The sequence below is a fragment of the Pieris rapae genome, chromosome 22, assembly GCF_905147795.1.
Source record: "Pieris rapae chromosome 22, ilPieRapa1.1, whole genome shotgun sequence".
NCBI classification, from domain to species: domain Eukaryota; kingdom Metazoa; phylum Arthropoda; class Insecta; order Lepidoptera; family Pieridae; genus Pieris; species Pieris rapae.
Genome location: NC_059530.1, coordinates 6,145,478 through 6,169,892, shown reverse-complemented (window position 1 = coordinate 6,169,892; position 24,415 = coordinate 6,145,478). Strand labels below are relative to the sequence as shown.

At 32.8% G+C, this 24,415-nt stretch overlaps 1 protein-coding gene across 1 annotated transcript in view; it reads left to right on the top strand.

Moving 5' to 3' along the window:
• Window positions 1–3,083: 3,083 nt before the first annotated feature.
• The window catches only part of LOC110998522 (carbonic anhydrase-related protein 10), a 47,629-nt gene continuing 26,297 nt past the window's right edge, over window positions 3,084–24,415 (top strand). The window contains exons 1-3 of the mRNA XM_045633152.1: window positions 3,084–3,232; window positions 8,362–8,552; window positions 22,239–22,289. Coding sequence (XP_045489108.1) covers window positions 8,489–8,552; window positions 22,239–22,289 — 115 coding nt within the window. The 5' untranslated portion in view covers window positions 3,084–3,232; window positions 8,362–8,488. The remainder of the gene's footprint in view (window positions 3,233–8,361; window positions 8,553–22,238; window positions 22,290–24,415) is intronic.

Here is a 24,415-nt window from a genome sequence, read left to right as displayed (position 1 = left end):
TACAAAAAAATTAAATACCTACATTAATCATTCATTATTATTTCTGTATTTTAGTACATAGGTTACTCTTCACTTAACAAACAACGCAGATGGTCTTCCGACCCGTGAACATGCCACGTATAATTGACCATGGGAAAAACATGAATGTTCTAGATTTAAACCACAAACTTTTAAGGATTGGCCTTGTGATTTGTTGATGGTCATGGCAAATGCAAGACGTATCGGAAATTGAAGTCTTTTAAATTCAAACGGCATATCGGTTGGGATCATCGGGATCCTCGGAATAAGAACTTCCTCACCATTACCGATAGTCAGCAATTGCTCCGAGAAATCTTCAGCAGATGTATCATTAAGCAATGTAACTCTCATGTTTGTTGTCAGCTGCAGTTTCTTCACATAGCGCCATAGATTTGACGATTTGAGGCAAGCGTTTATTTCGTCGGCAGTCGTAGATCTTGGAATTACTGGCAGTATTTAGCAGAAATCGCCAGACAGTAAAATCATTGCTCCTCCAAAACATCTCGAGTCATTGCGTAAATCTGTTAATGTTTTGTTAAGTGCTTCTAATGCACGTTTATGCGCCATTGTGCATTCATCCCAGATGATGATTTTCGATGCCGCTAAAACTTTGGCCATTGCTGAGTGTTTTGCAATATTACACGTTGGTTCTTCAATAGTTTGAAGATTTAACGGTAATTTTAATTCTGAATGAGCCGTACGGCATCCTTCTAACAATGTGGCTGCTATTTCAGAAGAAGCAACTGCAACCGCTATGTTGGATCTCGCCCGAACAGTTGCTAAAACTAATGACATGAGGAATGTCTTGCCAGTTCCACCAAGGGCATCTAGGAAATATAAACCACCATTTTCATCATCGTTTGCCTTCATTAAAGTATCATAAACTTCCTTTTGTTGGTAATTCAACAGGGTTACATTCGTTTGAACTACTAAATCTAATTCCTGGTGATCATATTCACGTTCCCGTTCCAATACTCGATTAAATGCGTCTTTCGACAACAACAACAAATAGAAACATTCATCATTCTTTGGACGAACTGTATACATACGACCATATCGAGTTTTATAGTTCTCTTCACTGTTTATACGAATGGGCAATGGCACTATCATTACATTTAATTATTTATTTAATAGAAATATTTTGAATATTGATTTCTTACAAATATCAAATTGTCATATATACGTCATTACATAGCTGTCATTATACGTCAATTACATAGCTATCATTTGCGTTTTATTATTCTTTTTTGTTATACCACGTTTTATAGTGACTGACGTTTCATGTCAAGTCCTTCGGGAACGCTGTCGAACGGGATAAAAAGTATCCTATGTCCGTCTCCTGGCTCTAAGCTACCTCCATTCCAATTTTCACCCAAATCTGTTCTTCCGTTCTTGAGTTATAAGTGGTGTAACTAACACGACTTTCTTTTATATATATAGATAATAATAATAATCAGTGGCACTACAACCTCTTTAGGTCTTGGCCTCAGAATTCTGAATCTGTTTCATGATCATTTTTAAATCTGATAGACAAGTAGGTGATCAGTCTCCAGTGCCTTGTCACGCCGTCGACTTTTTGGGTCTAAGACATGTCGGTTTCCTCACGATGTTTTCCTTCACCGTTCGAGCAAATGTTAAATGCGCACATATAAAGAAACTCCATTGGTGCATAGCCGGAGATCGAACCTACGACCCCAGGTATGACAGTCGCACGCTGAAGCCACTAGGCCAACACTGCTCATCACTCTTAAATAAGACATTTAATAATTTCAATAATTTAAAAAGTTTGTTCTTTACACTACCAAAAAGTCGACGGCGTGTGTCAGGCACAGGATACTGATCACCTACTTGTGTATTAGAAACAGATACAGAAATCTGAGGGCCAGACCTTACGTAACAAATTAAAAAATATTACTTATGTAATATTATACTCACAGTGGTTTTTTCCTTTACTCACAGTGGTTGTCTGGAAGAAATCGCTCTAAAGCGATAAGGCCGCCAGTTGCTTTTCATTAATTTATGTTTAATATATTTTTTATACCTTTTATGTAATGCAACGAAGTGTTAATAAATAAATAAATAAATACAATCCTTGTGTATTGAGACAGTGCAATTCGAAAAATCATGTAATCTATATTATCCTTTGCTTAGTGGCATCAACTCTCATTCCTGAGCCGGTGCACAGCCGGGGATCGAACCTGTCGTAGGTTCGATCCCCGGACTAGCGGACTTTCGTTCTATGAGCACATTTGACAATCGCTCATGCGGTGAAGGAAAACATCGTGAAGAAACCGACATGTCTTAGACCCAAAAAGTCGACGACTTGTGTCTGGCACAGGAGTTTGATCACCTACTTACCTGTTAGATTGATAAATGATCATAAAATAGATGCAGAAATATGTTAACCTAAGAAGCTGATTTATTTTATTTCTCATAGATACTTTACATTTGTAAAGGTGTAAGTTTTCGTTTCTTATATATTCTGGCATATTATATGGGCATAGTGTTGTTTGAATTAAATTTTGACTAATACAATTGATGTTTAAAGTTCATTTCTATGTGCTATATTAATGCGATTGTTCGAACTATTGAATTTTCTTTAGGATTTCTTAAACAAATCTTTGTACTTTAAGATCATCCCCACCACAGTATAGTAGGCCGTTCCCTTTGTCACTTAAATCTATATTCATCCCTTTCCGCCGACGAAAACTTTTCAGCAATATCCATGTTATTAAATATATCCCAATGTTTATGATACCGCAATTATAAACCTTATTCCAAAGACAAAACGTTTAAAATAAAATTCTTGAAAACTTCACTTATTCCATTTTCGAATTAAACACGACAAGTTTTCAGCATCAACGCGATTTAAATGACGTAACACAAAACTGGTGTATTGCAAATTCTACCTTAACAACAAACGTGTTAAAGACGACATTCTATTGACGAGCTATCCAACTTGAGGTGTTTATTATAATACGTTAGTTGAAAAAGTTAAAAGATAGACCATTCAGGACGTGTTGACTGCAAGCCTCCGTAGAGCATGTTTTCAGTCGCGTCGCGCGCGTCATGGAGATAAGACGTGTATAACTAAGTTCGAAAATGGCGGGAACTTTTAGATTTACGATCTTTAACAAAAATAACGCAACTTTAAACATCTAGTCTGTGTTTTTTATATAAGAATAACCATTTTGAAATAGTTTTTAAAAATTATGTAAGTATTAACTATTTACACAAGTTCATTGATCGAATTTATATTCTATTGTATTAATAATAATAATTCAATTATTCTGTTCCAAATGTTTATAGAAATTTTAATAGTGCATTCAACTACATGAAAATTTTCACTAAAAAAAAAATATACATTAATGATGCAGTATTAATTCATAACAATTATGCGATGATAAGTAATCATAATGATTATTTTATTTGCTTATTAAAATATATTTTAATTAAAACATTTTTAACATTACATACCTAATTATATATAGGCAACCGATATCCGAGAAACGCTAGACTTTATTCTCCTTTAAATACTGAATATTAGATAAGTTTTGCTATTAAAAAAATGGCTTATTAATACAGTCAGTTAATAAAGGTTGTATTGCATTTTAATGTCGCTTATAAGTAAGACATAATAACCTTCTTCCTTCTAGATGAGAAATATTATCGTCTATCGCATAGAAATAGTTTTGAAAATAAATATAATGATTGCAAAAAGAGGTAAAAAACAGATTTATTTTTAATACAAATAAAGAATTAAAAGACTGCAACTTGTAAAATGATTAAGATTTTTTTAATTACCTAGTAATAATCATAATTTATTTGCAAGAATATGGTACAAATTGTTATGGTGGTACAACCTAGTTTGTATATTCTGCCACACAAAATGGCGTGCAAAATTGTCTTAAAAGATAGAATAGAAGTTACAATTAAATTGTAGTGAATCCTTATATTATTTTATCACTACACCGTCACATTATTAAAATAAATGAAGTTATCGAATTAATATTAATTATAATGTTTCACGCAAATAATCATTAATAGAATTATATATATTTTTTTAAAGTAGGTAGTTGTAAGTTCTTTGAATGTTTTTGGTAAATTATTATAAACCTTGATTGTTCCACAAAAGTTTTTCCTATACAAGTTAAATTTTTGGCATAGCCAATTTATCTCCATAGGTCTTCGACGAACATTTATAAAATTAAAAAAAAACCACAAATATTTTGTGCTTCTTAAAAAAATATGCAACTATCTAGATAGTTTTCTCTTAAAATTACTATAATACATTTTTTAGCATTAAATACCCAATTTACTCCGACTAAATAATTTCAAACTATAATTCCATATTTGTTTAGATGTAACTTATGTTATATTATTATACAAATGTGACATATTTATTTTTATGATATCAATCATATGATCATAAAATAAATCTATTATTCCGCGAGGTAACGGCAAAATCACTCTTATTCTGATAATATTAAAATACAGTGTTAATAAGGAAATATAGTGCATTAAAAAGTATGTACATAATTTTAAAATTAAATAAATATTTTTTAACATTTGTTCCGCATTTGTTCAATTGTTTGAATGATTTATTACAAATAAATACCACGCTCGACGACCGTCGTTCGACAACTGAGTGTCTCTCGAGGCAGTTTTTGCACCACTATGTGAAACCAGCTGTTCACTGAAGTATTTCCGAACCAATTCGACTTAGAGTCCTTCAATAAAAGAGCGTACAAATACTTAAAAGCCTTCTGGGAATGTGTCGATGGGCGACGGCATCGCAACATCAAGCCTCCTGCCTTCTAAAACCTAAAAAAAAACTAATTTCCAATACGATTAATTAACATAATTGAGTCTAAAACAAGGCAGTATTCCAATACCATACGAAGGAGTGATCATCGTTATTAGAAATCCTTTGAGTGCCAATGTCCTAACATATGACTTGTTTGTATGAGAGGACAGCTTACATAAAGGCATTTAAGGTGTGTGTACACGCGTTAGAAATGCTTCTTTGGCGTTAAAAGATAAAAAAATTTTCAAAAGTTTTATCTTTAACTTACTTATTAATTAACTTTTTATAAAATAAAACAGCGGCACTACAACCTCTTTAGGTCTTGGCCTCAGATTTCTGAATCTGTTTCATGATCAATTTTAAAATCTAATACGCAAGTAGGTGATCAGCCTCCAGTGTCTGACACACGTCGTCGACTTTCTAAGACATGTCGGTTTCCTCACGATGTTTTCCTTCACCGTTCGGGCAAATGTTAAATGCGCACATAGAATGAAATTCCATTGGTGCTCAGCCGGGGAAGAACCTACGACCTCAGGTATGAAGAGTCGCACGCTGGAGCCACTAGGCCAACACTGCTCTTATGTAACTTATTAATTTTTTTTAAATTTATTAATTGGTCTGAAATAAATGATTTGTTTTTTTTTTATTTATTTATTTATCTTCAGCCTTATTCTACGTTTGTAGAAATAAATAAATATCGTGAATATAGTAGTCAGTTCTTACGCAGGCATATATATCCTTACTTTTACTTTGTTGGTAACTTTAAAAAAACTAAAATGTAAAAAGCTAACTTCAGGGTGTTGCTTTTTAGTGAAAAACTTACATCATGTTTACCTAACGCGCCAAAAGGAAGTCTTCAACAATAAATAATTCAATAGTCATTTATATAGGGGAATCTATGAAAATAATATTCGGCCAAATGAAAATTCCGATGCATTTGAAATCGCGAGCCGCTCGGAGGATTTAATTCCCTTGGCTGTAGCGAATCGGCGCGTGTTTTTTCATTAAAACGCATTCAATGCGACGACGTGGCTTTGAAATAGCGGACCTTTTCAAAAAAAAATTCCCTGACATTCCACTCTGCACTGCTCCCATTCTATTCAAGTCTTTTAACATAACGTTATTGACATTTTTTGTTATTTCATCCGCAGTTATAATTACTGAAAATCGCGATAAAACATCAAAGACAATTTCAAATTTTACATTCCTTCGAATGCCGAAGTTTTTAACACTTTATTTATATTGATAGCTAGCTGGTGCCCTCGACTTCATTTGCGTATAAATAAAAATAATATTTATCCTTATGTAGCGTGAAATATATATCACAAGCGATAAAAGTATCTATTATCACTATTAAATGTAATGTAATCAATTTATTACTACCGTGTACATTTGAATAAAATTATCAATTTTTACTGTAGTAATGGTTCAATGGTTCACTATTTTGGCTATAATGGGTAACATAAGATATCTACATGGCTTTTTTGTAGGACTATTTAAGATAAACATTTCCACCATAAAATATGTAACCAAAGCTTTGGCAGTTAGTTTTGGCAACGCCAGAATAGCTTGCAAGTAGATATTATGTATAATAAAATACTAAAGTAAAAATATATAAAAACATACCTAATAACTAACCTTAAAATTTAATGATTAAAAATATTATTAAAAGGAGTCCCTTTAGGCAAGGTTCCGACAATACTGGCAGCGTTCCCCCTATGAATAGCTAGACTTATTCTTTGTACGAGGTAGCTGCCAGCTCTTCGTTCTCCTGTGATGTCGACAAATGTCGATAAAGTAAAATATAATAAAGTTGAAATAAAAAAATAAAACAAAATACGTTTATTTTGGAATAAAGATCATGAAGGTATCACTTATTCCACGTCATTAAATTTGAACCTGTAGGCATCATTGGCAAAGAAGATAGAGAGTGTAGGCCGAGAAAAAGCCGGCGTAAAAAGTCTCTCAGTACTCCTTTAAAAGCAAAAGCAAATCATCAAACAATACTTATTTTAAAACAAATATAGCAAATTAATTAGAAGTAGCCTGCCCAGCACTAGTCCCAGGCCCTTATAACACTCTGCGAACATACAAATATTTCGATAGTGAAATATATAATAAGATCATTATTCAAAGTCAAAGTCAAAATTCATTTATTCATATAGGTAACATAATGTACACTTATGAACGTCAAACAAATAAATATTAAATGAATCTAATTTTACATTTACTGCCAGTTCTTAAATCAAGGGCGTAGAGAAGAGAAGAACTGGTAATAAACTCTCCACCACTCTTTTTAATCGCCAAGTTTTTTTTTACACAATGTTTGTAAGGAACCACTAACTATCTATTAATTTTACAAATCAATTCTTACAAGATAACGTATAGTTCTGGAGGGTGCCCTCGAACTTTCAAATCAAACAACCATTGGTATTTGGTATAACGACCCTTTCGCGTGATAAAACCAGCTTAAAGCTCATACCACGGTACGTTCAAGTGTTACATGATTTCCCTCAACATATATATGTCAACCAAAACACATCTAAATAATAAATTTTATTAACTGCGGCTTAATCAGCGTTTATTTTATATATTTACGACTACTACAGATTGACAGTATTTTGGAAAAAAACCCAAAGATTTTGGTGAAAAATAAAATTATTAAATAAAGTTCGTACCTTTTGAAAGGCCGGCAACGCACTCGCGAGCCCTCTGGCAATAAGTGTCCATGGGCGGCGGTATCACTTAACATCAGGTGAGCCGCCTGGCCGTTTCTAATATATAAACACAACCTGCATATCGTATAGCTGTAACAAATTAGCATCAGTCAGTTAACTCTCGGAAATCAACAGAAAAGTAAGAATATAACTTTATTATACATAATACGAACCTTTGTTTAGTACGCCGTGAATCGAGCGAACAAATTTACTTAGAGAAGCCCCATTTACGAGTCTTACGCACATTGAAGACGGTTTTCATGTAAGACGGATATATTTAGTTGCACATTGGCTGAATTCACAAGAATTACATTACAATAATAATTTGTTAAAAAAAAGGTTTAGGCTTTTGGTTTTGTTTATACTATGTTTTTACTTTAATTGTAATATTAATAAGTTGTCTATTTTAATAGTATTAAGTTTAACCAAATACAGAAGCGTTTACGACGGCATCGTAGACGGTATTGTTAGGGGGACATAGACATCGAAGCGATTAGTCATATTTGGTCGTAAAAAACGATGGGCGTAACAGTCGATGACGATATTAAGAACCTAATCAAATCAAATCAAATTCGCTTATTCAGTTTAGATACGTCTGAGGGCATGTGAATGTCAAAAACGTTTAAAAAATTCGCGAAAGAGCAAGACTACGCCATACGTTCGCAAAACTACCAGGAGGCCTTGTTCTGAGAAGAACAGGCAAAAAACTCAGCAATTTTTACCCTCCCTCTACATTACAAACTCAAAGGAAAATGTCATAAACCACAACGTCATTAAAGTTAGGTACATAAGTAAAAAATAAAACGTATATTGTTTCAGGTATAAAACAAAGAAATCGGATGTTCCATTTTTGAAATCGCGCGGAATGTCATGGAATGCTTGAGAGACTTGTGAAGTATTTCAAATGTGACAGTTTACATGGGCTAGTGACAGCGGTGCCTAGACAATGCACGGACTGTTTGGAGTTGCAACAGCCTCCACGTTTCTCCAAATATTGTTATCATTTACTGGTAAGTATTTTATTAATTAACAAATTAAGTTTTGCTACTCTGTATTAACCAGCAAATCTCGTTAGAATATGTGATGTTAAGTAGTTATAAATTCAAAAGATTTAGAAATAACTCGATAACTGTTTTCTTAAAAAAACACATCATAATCGGTACATTCTTTTAGTAGCTATAACACCACAGACAGACGATATACGTCGACTTTCTTACAAAGAAATCTCATCATAATAAGTCCAATTTTTTAGAAGCTATAGACAGACATAATATACAAGCAGATACGTCAAACACAAACAAAAAGCCTTAACATTTAAATACTAAAGCATAAGTGCTAGTGAACACTCTTAGTGTCATTCAACAGTTTTTTAACATTCGTCATTAAACTTTAATTTAAAATATTTAGGTTTAATTAATATTGCTATATAAAAAAATATGTAACCTTTAATAACTATCGATTTTTGGGCTTTAAACTGAAATTAAAAATCTTTCGCTTTACGAAAAAGTATATATGGATATATTTACATTATGATTTTTTATATATGTATACTTTTGTAAGAAATATGTGTATAAAATAAGTTCCCGCATCACAAGAATTGGGGATATTGGAAATTTATGAAAAAAAAAAATACTTACAGTGCCAGGGTACAGGCATGCGAACTTAGGGATAAGTTAAAGGTTCAGTCGGGACTCAGCCGGAACTATGACTATTATATTCTAAAACGTTTTTGATATAGTGACATACTTAGCACTTGTATAAAATTGTTAATATTTATAAGTCACTTGTATAATATCTTGTCGCATAAATGGCGCGGTTGGCTCGCAGCACAACCAAAGGCTTAAACCAAGGCTTAAATATCAGGACATAGGCCGTCCCTGTTGTAAATTTTTTTTGAAGGAAATTTTTGAAATTGTTACGCATGAAACGTCACGAAGATGTGCAGCGTTTTTATCGACGAAAAGGGCGAGAGCGATTGAGACCAATTGATAGAGAGTGAGAAAGGGAGATCGAGAAAAAATACACGCTATTGGTTAATGTATTCGTTTAGTAGTTACATATTAGAGAACTTTAGATAGCAATTCTATCACATAACGGCTTGTGCAGTAAACTCAGAATTTCAGAAATAAAATTATTTATGTTATCATTTATACATTTACACACGGAGATATAATATACTGGTATGTTCATCCATTTATTGCCAGTTCTTCTCTTCCGTTCTACGCCCTTGTTTTGAGAACTGGCAGTAAGTGTAAAATTTGATTCATTTAATATTTCTTTTTGACGTTCATAAGTGTACATTATGTGACCTATATGAATAAATAAATTTTGACTTTGACTTTGTGGGCTTGTACCTTAGTGTAGTGTAGTACCTAATGAATTTACATAGAACTTTCAATTTTGACATTTACTTTGTACGCACGCACTTTTTTAAGAAAAATTGTACCAAATGTTTATACGATAAATTTATTTCAGTTTCGATTCAATCTGTTGATAATAAAGTTTTCTCGTTATCATTTACCAAACGTTCTTAGTTAGGTTAGGCTAAATGGTTTAAATTAAACCCGTGCTCAGAAATAGCTGACACCTAAAGGTATGAAGGCGTCAGAGGGAAACCGGAAGCAGCTGTGTCGCTCGCGTGCTATTTACCAATTTATCACTAACCAGATTATATATAGGCCGGTTCCTTGGACGTGTTTTATGACCTTGTTTGCACTCGTATTGTTTATCACTATACTGTAATTGTTTCAAAAATATTTCGCTTAACAAGTGTATATTTAGTTTGCAATATTATTGCAAGTACCTGGATGGGCCCAGCTTTGCTCGGTATTTTTAATTTTTTATAAATTGTGTTTTTGGAAATTATATATAAGTAAGAATTACATACTAATAAAATAATGAAATATAAACAATATAGATTATATATGCTGGAATAGCTTTAGTGTTGTTGTGTCGTTAAAGCAATTTAAAAAAAATAGTATTATTATTCGCCGATAGATGTCATTTTTCAGTTTAAATTGGGACTACTCAAACACCACCTTTTTGTTATTTTCTATCATTTATTCCTAGCTAGATCGATTTATCGCCCCCGAAACCCCCCGTATACTAAATTTAATGAAAATCGTTGGAGCCGATCCCGAGATTCCAATTATATATATAAATATATACAAGAATTGCTCGTTTAAAGATATAAGATAAAAATAAGAGCATATAACATATATCTAAAGAGACCATTTATTACCTATTTGACTCAAAACGAGACATTGGTTTAATTTATCTCAAAAACTGTTTTAATGTAGCTGGAGATGATTGAAAATGAAAATTTTATTTGGGCATTACAATGCGCAGAGCCGATGAGAACTTGGTGATCAACTCATTATCCTCAAATCTGTAAACTCATAAGAGGCAGTAGACAGCGTTAGGAAGGAATAATCCGCTCCAGGTGCTTCCTTGCTGACCATGATGCAGAAATCAGCTGCCGATTAAGAGACAGATGTATATTCAGAACGACTTAGAGTAGGTTGTAAACTTTTTGTAGGTTTTTAAGAAAAGGGCTTAGAATGGAGCGATTATTCATTGATTATATGTCACGGGCCTGCGAAAGCACATTTTCACCTCATTAAAAAAAAGTGGCTTCAGTATGTGACTGTCGTCCATAAGGTCGTTGGTTCCATACCCGCCTATGCACCAATGGACTTTCTTTATAATTGCGCATTTATCATTAGCTGGAACGGTGTAGGAAAACAATGTTGTTATGGTGAATATGTCAGTCCAATTGAATTACCTTCCTACCACTAACCCACATTTCGTATAAGCCAATATTAGCACTGTAATAATCTTTATACGCCAACATTCGATAATATGCCATCCAGTACGTAAAAGTAATATAATACACATTCACAAAGAATATTAAATTATTTAGTAAACCGAATAAGTTATCCAAATGCCCAACGAGACATGAAGCTATAATTTTTATTCCACGTTAAAACGCTTTCAAATGAAAACAGACGCTGAACATCTGGCGAATTAAAGCTATGAATGAACGTGCAGTACCTAAATATGTAAAATAAATTGTATAAAAGTCACAAAAGGAACGTAAATTCTGTTTTCAGTAGTGTTTTGGCCGCAGGTGTCGCTGGTCTTAAGCTCAAACGGACGAGAGCTGTACAAGACTTTAATTTAACTTGGAGCATTGTTCATGCACATTTAGAATTCAATTTCTTTATGATATTTCTGGTCTCGATTAGTATGTATTTCATTAACGGTATAAAAGTGAATGATATACAAAACTTTACGAAAATCGGAACGTACAATAATTGTGAGATCCCTGTTCGTCTTTCGCCACCCGGCTGATACTTCTTACCTCTCCTAGCTGGGGTACAAATTGGAACTATCATTTGTACCATGGGCAGGAGTTTGCGTACGTCAGAGAGGATATCTGTTCTCGTCGCCTCGGGACACTTGAAGGACACACATAACAAAAATTAAAAAAAAAATTAAAAAACAGTTACAAAGATATAAGGCAAAGGGCGGCCTTATCGCTTACAAGCGATTTCTTCCAGGCAACCCTAAATGTGTGTTTTTGTATAAGGCAATAAAGAATAAATAAATAATAAATAAATAAGGACCTATCTAACCTCTGGCTCCGCGTAGACTGCGATGACCATTCGCGATTAAGTCGGTCAATTTATTCAGTTCTTACTTAGCCTTCTGTCTTTAGTTATAATATAATTAGCTTATCTAAGAACATCGTTTAAAGACAATATCAAGTCCAGTCACTTTCTCAGGTATCTCCGCATCTTCTACAGCATTTACTATCAGTGTTCAGAGGAGAAGGAGTAGTTCACTTGCGAGTCAGCCAACACTGCTCTTAACTAACTTACTTTTTATATACATTATGATTTAAAGATGAATGCAGAACAGGAAAAGTAACGTAGTTAACATTTCATTAAAAACAAGGCAAATATCTTATATATAAAATTCTCGTGTCGCGGTGTTTGTGGTTAAACTCCTCCGAAACGGCTTAGCCGATTCTCTTGAAATTTGGTGTGCATATCGAGTAGGTCAGGGAATCGGACAACATCTATTTTTCATCCCCCTAAATGTTAAGGGTAATCCACTGATATTTTTTTTAATTTTAAATAAAAAAAAATATTTTTTTTTATGAAACAGCATTAGTAAATGCATATTACCCTGAATTTATAACCCTTTACAATCAACCCCTATTTTTTATTCCATTATTAAAAACTTATGTTGTGAACTCTGAGGTTTATACATAGAAAAATTTACAGAACAGCCTAAAAAGATTTCATTCAGGAAAACCGAACTGTCTCTGGGATAGCATAGCAAAATCTTCCATGTTTGTATGTACTAAACAGGTAGGCTCAGTAAAATCTCATTAAGGAGAAACGAAGCTCGCGGGGGCAGCTAGTATTGTTATAAAAATTACATTTATAGATTTCAATATTATTACGAAAACTATTTCAACTTTGTACCGCAATCGTCCTTTAGCAAAAGCGATAAAACGCTCCATATGTATACAGGAAATTCCATTACGATGATCGCTATTATAGATATTTGGGGAGCACAAATGCAATAGTGTAGAATTTGCATAGGTAGGAGCGCCACACCGGTGCGATTTGGTTTGAATACGTAACATCGATGCGGTATCGAAAATACTGTTTCATAAGCGACAATCCATATTTTGCAGAGCTTTCGTTATTGAGAATAAGCTGTACTGTAAGTGTATTGGCGGTATTACAATGTATTATCTAAATTAGGTGAACTGAAAAGTTCGTAGTCTAGTCTTTGGTTATTTAATATACCATTTTTATAGTACGATTTGTCTTACTATAAAAGTAGTCTTCAGTTTCGGCAATTATCATCAGCGCAAAATTTCTGTCCAGCGATCATTCTCTGGAGAATACTGTATATTCGTATGTTACACATATAAAAGATAGCTGATCGAAAACTGAGAATGCCGGGAGCGGTTTGGCTAATATTGATATTGAAATATTTATGGGAAGTTTAAACATGTCGATACATAAAAAAATACAAAATTATACGCTTATTAATATAATTCATGTCAAATACTTGTTAACTCATATTATAGATTAATTGATATGTAAATGGCATGAGATGTTTTTTGATTGTTATTATTATTATTACAGCTTTATATAATATAAAATTGGTTTAATATGTAAAAGCTCTTTTCTTGAAAGGGTCCTTCAAGAAAAGAGCGTACCAATTCTTAAAAGGCCGGCAACGCACTCACGAGCCCTCTGGCATAGAGTGTCCATGGGCGGCGGTATCACTTAACATCAGCTGAGCCTCCTGCCCGTTTGCCCCTGTTCTATAAAAACAAAAGCTCGCTACTGGCACTGGGTCTCAAGACATTTAGGCCATCACAAAAGTAATACCAGCTATTCTAAAGAATTCTTTTTGTTATGGTGATGTATATGCGAATTGGAATGTCATCGATGTATAAATTCACGTGGAAGATAGGCAATTTCACGGTGCATTGGACGTTCTTTACGTTTTGCCCACGATCGCATCGCACTTGACGCTCGCCCAACAAAAGCTTCGTTGGGGCGGATGAATTCTAACTGAATTTCATATCACAATACATATTACGTGAACACGCTAGACTTATGAAAGTATACGTACAAATATTTTACGTTTCGCTGGGACGTTACTTGCTATCTAACTGACGACAGTGAATCATCCTGGTCTAATGGATTAAGCAAGCGACTCTCATCCGTGTGGCCGTAGGTTCAATCCCCAATGGACTGTTTGTATTGTGGAACAGCTAGATAGCGTGTATCAAACACAGGAAGCTGTTTGTCTTACCTACTGTCTATTACTTTGACAAATGATCATGAAACAGATACAGAAATCTGAGGCCAAGAGCTAAAAAGATTGTAGCGCTACTGATTTTTACTTTAACTGGTCTTACCAAGGCTGGGTGATTTGCTTTTAATAACTTATCGTTTAGCATTACAATGATGAAGGACATTCCATTTTCAAAATCTTATAAAATTTTGAGTCTGATACGGTAGATTCCATTTCCATAATCGCCTAAATTACGAGTCGAATACAGAAAATTCCATTTTCAAAATAGTATTAATTACCCGTGAAATACTAAAGATTCCATTTTCAAAATCTTCTAAGTTATGCGTAGAATAACGAAAAATTTATTTTCAAAATAGTTTAAATTAAAAGTCAAATACAGAAGATTCTATTTTCAAAATCGTCGAAATTACGAACCAAACACTCCATTTTCAAAACTCTGTAAATCATTCAAATGTACTGAAAGGATGACGTTAAATGCAACAATATTTTAGACGTATTGATGTCCCAATCAAATGTTGAAAACGTGAGCAATTCGCAGCCGACGTACTCCACAAAGAGCTCCAACCGTGCATCGGAAATGAATCAGTTTCCCTTCTCAGTGACGTAAGTGATATATCTCTTCGCTTACTGCTTAACGAATATCAACCCTATTTTGTAGAAATTAGGGACGGTTTAACAATAACACACCATTGATGCACCTGGTCGAGACGTATCGTACTAAAATATTCAAGTTTTTAATTCAAAGAGCTCGTTAATGCTCAAGATTTAACTAATGAAATTATTTTGCATGGGTTTGAATTGTTTCTTTTAACTGAAAATTTCATATGAAAGATGGCTATTTAGAGATTTGTAGATTGTTTTGTCTACATTTGTCAAAAATATATTTAGAATTATCCTTATGTGATAAAGGGGAGTTATGTATTGTCATCATCATCATCATCATCAATGGCTATGGCATCAGCCTCTTGTGGGCATGAGCCTCGTCAATTACACTTCCATCCAGTCAATCCAGTGCATCGCCAGCGCAGCCTTGGTCTACCAGGTTGTCTCTTGCCACTGCGTTGTGATTTCAGTAAGAATCTTGGGTTCTATCATCCGTTATTAGGATACCACTTGAGCATGTTGCAGTCTATGTTATATAGTGTTTGAAAACATACTTAATTATTATATTACTTTATTCATTTGTTTTTTTATCTCGTACACTCAACTAACGTACGCAAGTGCGCATATTTTCTATTGGCTCAACCTATTAAATCAGTGTTTACATTTCTTTTGATTTTGTGTACTAGTTTTATTTGATAATATCATTAAAAAAAATTTGGTTGTAGGCGATAATCATTGGATCTACCAAATCAATTCGAAAATTCTTTTACCTACAAAAAGATAGATTTTTGGTTCTCGGTTGCCCATGCGAAGCCGGGGCGAATCGCCACTATTTAAATAATATTTTTAATTTTAGATTCAACAATTAAAAACTTGGAGAGGTAAGATATGAAAAAGCCTGATACAATTAATGATTTAATTGTTTTAATAATAATAAGGCTGTTTTGATGTAGTCAAAGTTTTGTTTTTTTATAAATAATATTAATTCATCTTATGAACTACTTTGCCAATTTCTGCCTATCAAGAGTAGATATGGTCTTTTCTTGAAAGAACTGGAATTGGTTCAGAAATACTTCAATGGTTAGTGATGAAACCTTTCCCAAAAACACTGAGATTATTTAAACCTCAATGCTTAACAAATATAAATATCACAAGAAGTTTATATAATAATATAATAATAAATAACTCAAAATAGCTCTTAAAATCCTTTGAATTATAAGCTAAAAATTCGTCACACGAAATCATTTGATTTTCCCCCTTTAGATTTGAGGGGTCTGAGACATTCGCTGACTGGCGAAGCCTTCTCTCCATCACGTAGGAAACGCGACTGCAAAATGCAACAATGCATAAGAATTCAATCTTATGTTTGTTCCAAGGATGCAATATTAAATTTTATTTTAGTGCATTTTAGCTGTCGGTTAAAGTTACCTACAGTGAATGGTAAAATACTTCTAATATTTTTACATGTTGTCATATGGAACATTTTTTTTATTTATTTATTTCGATACATTTTTCTATCTTAACAGTAATTACTATTACGATAGAATTCCAAAATCCCACACCAACTATTCTAGATAAAAACATTAAAAAATTAAACTTATATTCCTAAATCTATCTATCAATAACTAATAATACTAGTAATGGTTGCAGCTCCTTACAAATGTTGTGTAAAAGAAAAAAAATTGGCGATTAGAAAGAGTGGCGGAGTTATTGCCAGTTCTTCTCTTCTGTTCTACGCCCTTGATTTGAGAACTGGCAGTAAATGTAAAATTAGAAGCAATTAACATATATTTCTTTTTTTGACATTCATAAGTGTACTTATGTTAGCTATATGAATAAATGATTTTTGATTTGATTTGATAATACAATTCCCATTCATTAGTATACTATATTTAGTTGTTATATGCTATATATGCACTTATATTATGTAGAGAAATGATTTGCATGTTCATAATGAAGTAACGCAAAAACTGGGTTGATTTAAAACTTGTTTCACTATTGCTATATTAAAACTGTTATAATATGCTTATTATAGTAACAATTATTAAACTTTTTAAGTAAGCAAGTTTCGTCTTTAGATAACAGATAGCAGTTTGGATATCTTTATACTATATATTTGATTGTTCTGATTACTAATAAACATCAGTGAATTTTATAATTATTTTCAAAATCTTACTTAAGTACATGAAACGCAAAATTAAAATATGTTAATTAAAGAACAGCAAAGCTTATCTGCCAGGTACTACTTACTAGGAAGGCCTCAATCTGAACTCTTCTATGTAGAATAGGTAAATAAATTAAATAATCAAAAAGTAATCAAAACAATTTTGCTCTGAAACCATTACACGTCCCAATAGAATTCTGGAAATCATAAAAATAAGAGATAAACTATTACAAATATATTTAACCATTAAAACTTTATATACAGTATCCATAGTTATAATATTTTTATATAAAAACTCAAAGTTATCTAGAACATAACTAAATATAGGATCAATTTAAGCGACCCAGGTGTTGAATTTCCGACTGTATAATTCTTTAAGCCGTACCGAGCTCCGTCCAAGCATAGGCTTGTAAGTCCACCTAAATTATAACAATTTAACTTAAGTCCGCTTTATCTTAAACCTCTTGAGAATCTCTCGAAACCTCTCTATGTGAGATAACTATGGGTGTCAACAACCCCAATAGAGTGGAGTAGAGAGCTGTGTTGTCACGGTTGTCAATAATAAACTAGAAGAAGAGACAGAAGGCAATTTTTTATTGAATTAAGCTAAATGTTCTACTTGTGTGAACAGCGTGTTAAATATAATAATAATAAATTTTAATAATAATAAAACTAGCTGCTGTGGTCTCTGGCAGAATGACCAGTGCTGTGGAACATTCTGCAGCATAATGCTGCGCCCAGACCAATTACAACCACATCACACACGCATTATATACTTAAAACATACCTTGTTCTTTAAAATAAAATTGTTATCTCTCGTGTTCTTTTTTTCTTTGTTATTGTTATTTTGTATGTTTCTGTGTGTGTGTGTGTGTGTGTGTTTGTATAGTGATACTAATAAATGTTATGTCTATGTCTATTTCTGATTATTACATAATATGGTAGTGACAATATAACAGCTCTCCCGTGGTACATACATGTTTACAAAAAGAATATAAATTATAAATTAATTATAAATATTTAAAAAATTCTAAATATTAAATCTAATTAAACAATGAATGTGTTGTGTGTGTGAATATGATAAGCCTTAATCAATAAATGGGCAATATATAATTTCTCATCTCTGAATTGTAGGTTCGATCCCCGGCTGTACCATTTTTTTTTATGTGCGCATTTCACATTCGCCCGAACGGTGAAGGAAAATGTAATGATCGAACCGGCTTGCCTTAGACCGAGAAATCGACGTCAAGGCACAGGATCATTGCTTATTAAAAATCAAAGAACAGATACAGACATTTGAGTCCCAGACCTAAACATGTTGTAGTGCCACTGATTGCTTTTAATTTTCTACCACAAACACCAATTAATCCGTTCTGTGACTTTATAATACTCAAATAAAAATTCGATATGCCAAGTACGTCTACGAGGCATGCAGTTGAAATGTATATCTCGAAAGTTACTCGATACACGCCTGATTTATGTTTTTAATTTAAATTTTTGCATTCGCATTCGAAGTTCACCCTGGACGCGCCGCCTGCATCGCAAATACATCCATGTGATTCGAGTGATCGTCCCTGTTGTATGCATCAGTGAACTATTCTTTATAATGTATAATTGATAAGTTTTAACGGTTTTTCATATTTATATGGAGATTTTTTTATGTATTGTTAATGATAGTGTTTTATATATATAAATTAACTTGTATGAAAATACAAGGATTTATACTAATACAATTAGGGGTATTAGTACATTTAAAATAAATTTAAGTTTATCAAGTGATGGTCATTAAATTATAAACATGTTCTTTGAAATTGTATGATCCGCTTTGTGAACCGTTTTCACAGAAACTATTTTTCATAGAAAATAAAATTTAAATTATTATTGGAATTAATAACTTTAGAGCAATGGCCGATGATAAATGAAGATGGCAATAATAATAGAAACCTTTATAATGTTAATACTTAATTTTACTAAACAACAATCCTACCGATTAATAATATTTAACTCAAAAGATTTTAAATTTTATTCCCCTATATCATTCAAAATCAGATTTATTTTTGAGTTTTACAGCCTTTCTAGGTTGGAGGAAGAGTACTCCATAATTCCTCGATGTTCTAGAAATGTATAGTCACTCCCAATTATCTTCCAAAATTGATAAAGCCGAAATAATTTAACATCCGAATATCCGGTAATAAAAGATACTTCAGATAATTACGGGCCGAATTTCGTAAGAATTTTTGAATTAATTGCTCCCAAAATATTATAAGTATAATAATCCTAATATAATCTTAATTAAGGGAACTCAAATTAGAATTTTAATCTCTTGAAAATCGTGCTTCTGTTTTTGAATTTTGTTTGCAGAAATTGAGATATTTATCGTAAATTAATTTTTTATTTGAATTTTATTTCTTAAATATTCTTAGATGTAGGTACACTATGGCTTAGTGCACAGTGTACGTCATTAATATAATTTGAAATAATTGGTTTCTGTAGCTAAATACAAGCCTTATATATCTATATAAGGCTACGATAAACAATGTCATCCGATACGAACTCTCAAATGACATTGTCTGTCTTGTGTCCTCAGCCCATGGACTCCCTTCCTGGTTAGGCGTTGCATTTCAGAAGGAGTTGTTTAAATCGTAGCACTAGTCGGATAATTGCACACAGATTTAGGCACACCACTGAATACTTTATATTCGATAACGAATAAACGCGTAAAAAAATTAAATAAAACACTGGCGCTACCACCTTTTTAAGTATGTATGTATTTCATGATCGTTTGTCAATATTTAAGAAAGTATGCGATCAACCAGTTTCCTCTTTCAGCAAGCCGGTTTCCTCACGGTATATTAGGAAAAAGAAGAAGAAGAGCTTCTATTACTAATTTTAAGAAATGACTTTCGTGCCTCAATACGTTGTACCCAAACATTTTATTTATTATTTTTCAAATTTAAAATAAAATTTCTAAATATTTAAAGGAAATCAATTGTTAATTAGAAAAACCCAGGGCTACTGTCAGAGTTCGAGCTTACGGCTACAGAATAGATGAACGCCTAAGCACTAACAAAAGATAAGGCTATATATTGGCTATGTTTTTGTCGTATGTTACCTCGTGTCAATGTTTTATAGTATGTTGTATGAGTGAAATATGAGCTAGCAATTAAAATGGAACAGAGTATGCAAATAAATAATTCGTTGACGTTGACAGGAAAGTATTGGTGGAGGTTGTAAATCAAATATGTCTTTATTCTATAAAATGTTTGCAATAAAGTAAAATATTACTATGCGTTAGGACATGTACGCTAGGAGTGTATCATTTAGCAAGGATTCGTATTGTTGATAGTACTTGTGAGTATGGACTTGTGACTAGTATTTGTGAGAGTAAAATTTACTTAAATTTACGCCTTACTGAAAATCCAGGTTTCAGTTCACAATACATTCACACATTTGTAACTTTCTTAGAGGAAATCGTTTAAAACCTAGATAATAATAATAATCAATAATACACTATTTACAATTTTATCAACCTTGAAAATTAAAGCAAATGTAAAAAGTTTCGTCTCCATGGCAGTGTACCTTTAACGCTGGTTGCATTTACTCGCTGTATACTTATTCGTTGAGTAATAGTCTAAGATCTGGGATTAGAAAAATATACCCTCATCTGTTATTTAGATGAAAACAAAATTTTATAAGCTGATTTCAATATCATGAACTTATAAAAACAACCTCTGCCATCATCAGCCTGCTGGAATTAATAGTAATTAACAACAAATTTAACTAATTTACTTTCTCAGTCAACCTCAATAACAGATGAGTTCAATAATTTTTCTAATCCCGGATCTTAGACTATAAGGAAAACACCAGCTCTGGGGTCACCGGTTTATCTACTGGGTGCCAACTTAAAAAAAATATAAGCGCCTGTGCACTTGCCTTGCACTTGCTTGTTGAGATTCGGGGCCATGGGGAATCTCTACTCCATATGGAACAAAATGGAATCTGTTTTGTTATTCACACATGATACAAATTACATTATCGACAATCTCTATGAGACTCGAGCAAATTAACTGGAAGATAAACGCTTGGTTATTCAATCTATTAGATGTATCAATAGGGCGGGTGGGACATTTTGCATGGCAATGCAATTTATTGATTATAAGACGTTGACAAGAGGATAGCTAAACATTTAAATGTAAAACAAACACCACAAATTACAAATACAAAATAAACAATAAGATTCAAAATATTCACTTTAAACAATGTAAATAACTCAGTACATAATAAATACACAATTAGTTCACCATCCAACAACACACTTTATCTATAATAAAATACATAGGCTAATAATAAATAATCTAAAAAAGCGGTTAATAGACTGCTAAAACACCTTACACAGAATTGGAGATGCTCCTGAGACCTAACATATAGTTACAAATTACACCCACTTATTCACACACATCCACCCCCATACTCGCCCATTCAGTTCTATCCATCCACAGAATGCTTTTAGTTAGCGTTAGAGAAAATATTATAAACAGTTTAAAAATAAACGAAATGTTGATTGAAAAAACAAAAAAGAGTGTAATTAACTATTAAGTTTATTAAGTAGGAACCTTCACACAGGTGTTTTTACTTAAAAGAGTTCCTAAATGTTAGACATAATGCATTCTTATAATAAACGATTATTTATTTATTTATTTAACCATTAACACATAAATAAATGAATAAATATATTTGATCTTTTTGTACTGTAGTTCATTACATTTTATTATAGAACAGTGGGCAAGCGGGCAGGAGGCTCAACTGATGTTAAGTGATACCGCCCATGGACACTCTCAATGGCAGAGGGCTCGCGAGTGCGTTGCCGGCCTTATCTAACCAACGCGGCGTATACTATTTCCCTATTACCAACCTAACATTTAACGTCGATACAATTAAAATTCCCGAACCATACAATCAACTTCTCGTAAACATTCATCAAAATCGTGTTAAGTACGAATTGATGTTCAAGATTTGCGGGTTTTTCAGTAAATTCATAATTGGAACGGTACAGAGTTAATTAGAGGTATGATTGCAGCCGTCAACGGCGTCAGCTGGGAGGAATGGTGGACCTATGACGGGATTTCAGGTGAGCCAAATTAAATATTTACTTCTCATATATAGATTAAGTAAGAAAAAATGTTTATCAGTATTTCGTTTGAGTGCAGGTTAGTCTTAAGTGAGCCAAATTAAATATTTCCTTCTCATAATATATAGAATAAGTAAAAAAAAAGTGTATCAGTATTTCGTTGTTAGTTATAGTGTAGGTTAGTCTTAAGTAACAAAAAAATAGTGCACAAGAACGAAGTGTCTTCCTCCTGATAGAGGCTGGAAGTAGTGTTATTGAACACATTCTTGTGATAAAATTATTTTTACTAAATTTTTATAGTAGGTTATTTTTTTATTTATACATATTAACTTCTGGCATATAGGCTAGATCTTAATGTGTAATAATGTCTCAGTCCAGAGACAATTTATTTAAAAAATATCTTGTATTGTTAGGGCATCATGCAATTTAAATCATGACTACAAAAAACTTTAAAATTTTTAAATGTTCCTGGAATTAATCACACTCTTAAACGCTTCTAGGAAATCGCTAAGCCATAAAGACTAAATAGCAAAAAAGACTACTATTCTAAATAGCACAAAATATTAAAGAGATAAGATTTAGAATAGTCTAGATTCGACTTAGTTTGATCACATATGGATGGCTTTCTTTCATTGGCTAAAGCTTGATACTCCGTTTTAGTAAAACACATTAGATTATCATTTATTTAATACAGAATCTGTATACAAATGATTTATCATTATAATTTATGTACTGTCTTAAAGAACAACAACACTTTAAAAGCTAACATTGCATAAAAAGTAGACTTAAATATGAAAAATAAGAAATCGATTAGCAACACATAATAAAAATAATTTAAAGGAGGCGGAAAACTTCCTAGAATAGCATATAATTTTTTTTATAGAACTTGATTTGATTATTCAATAGCCTTCGAGAGTGATACCACGATTATAGCAGTTGATACAATTTTTATAGTACGATTTGTTTTTACAAAAGAGACTTCAGTTTCGCTTGGTTTTTCAAGGCAACGACCAATCACAGAAGTGGAATTTCAACATTCAAGTCTTGGGAAATCAATTAGGAATGAAAAGGCCATAAAACACGTTGCAACTGAAACATATTCGACTTATAGTCCTTAACATCAGGTGAGCCTCCTGCCCGTTTGCCCCCTGTTCTATTAAAAAAAAAAATTAAAAACATAAAAATTAAAACGCAAAACAGCGAATCGTGTGTATGAAGTGAATATCTCAATTCATTGACCTACCGCAAACGCACCGCAAATATAACGTTTCCGGTATCAATTTTTCCGTGCCGATAACATTTTTCCCGGTTTACGTGACATGAAATTTATACGGCCAATTTATCTTGCATTCATATTGCGTTACTCGCGAAATTGTGAGGTGTGTTATCATACTATCCGTAACAGAAATTTCAGTCTTACTCCAATTTTATATGCACGTTATGTGTGCAGTAAAAGTTTGATTTATGTTCCTCCGCGAGCTTTCCAGTGCCTCTACATTTTACCTCAAGTTTTGTTTACGACATAAATTTTACTCTCAATATAGAGATATGTATAGAGCAGTGTTGGCCTAGTGGCTTCAGCGTGCGACTCTCATACCTGAGGTCGTAGGTTCGATACCCGGCTGTGCATCAATGGAGTTTATTTCTATGTGCGCATTTAACATTTGCTCGAACGGTGAAGGAAAACATCGTGGGGAAACCGACATGTCTTAGACCCAAAAAGTCGACGGCGTGTGTCAGGCACAGAAGGCTGATCACCTACTTGCCTATTAGATTTAAAAATGATCATGACACAGATTCAGAAATCTGAGGTTGTAGCGCGACTGATTTATTTTTATTTTATAGAGATATCTTCATATAATTTATGTCTAAAATAATCCTAACAGACTCATTACAGTCAGCTACTTTATTTGTTCTAGGCTTCAGTTTTTTTAGTTCAGTTACCAAAAATTTTATATATTTATAATTCTTAGTAGACTTGCCACTACCACGAGCTCAGTATCTACGCAAGTGAAGCCGCGCGCTAGTATTTATATTTTTAATAGGCCCATTACATAGACTGTCGATATTTCATACATTAAGTCTTTCCTATCAGTTAGCAGTCTACCCTTTGACCCATGAATACC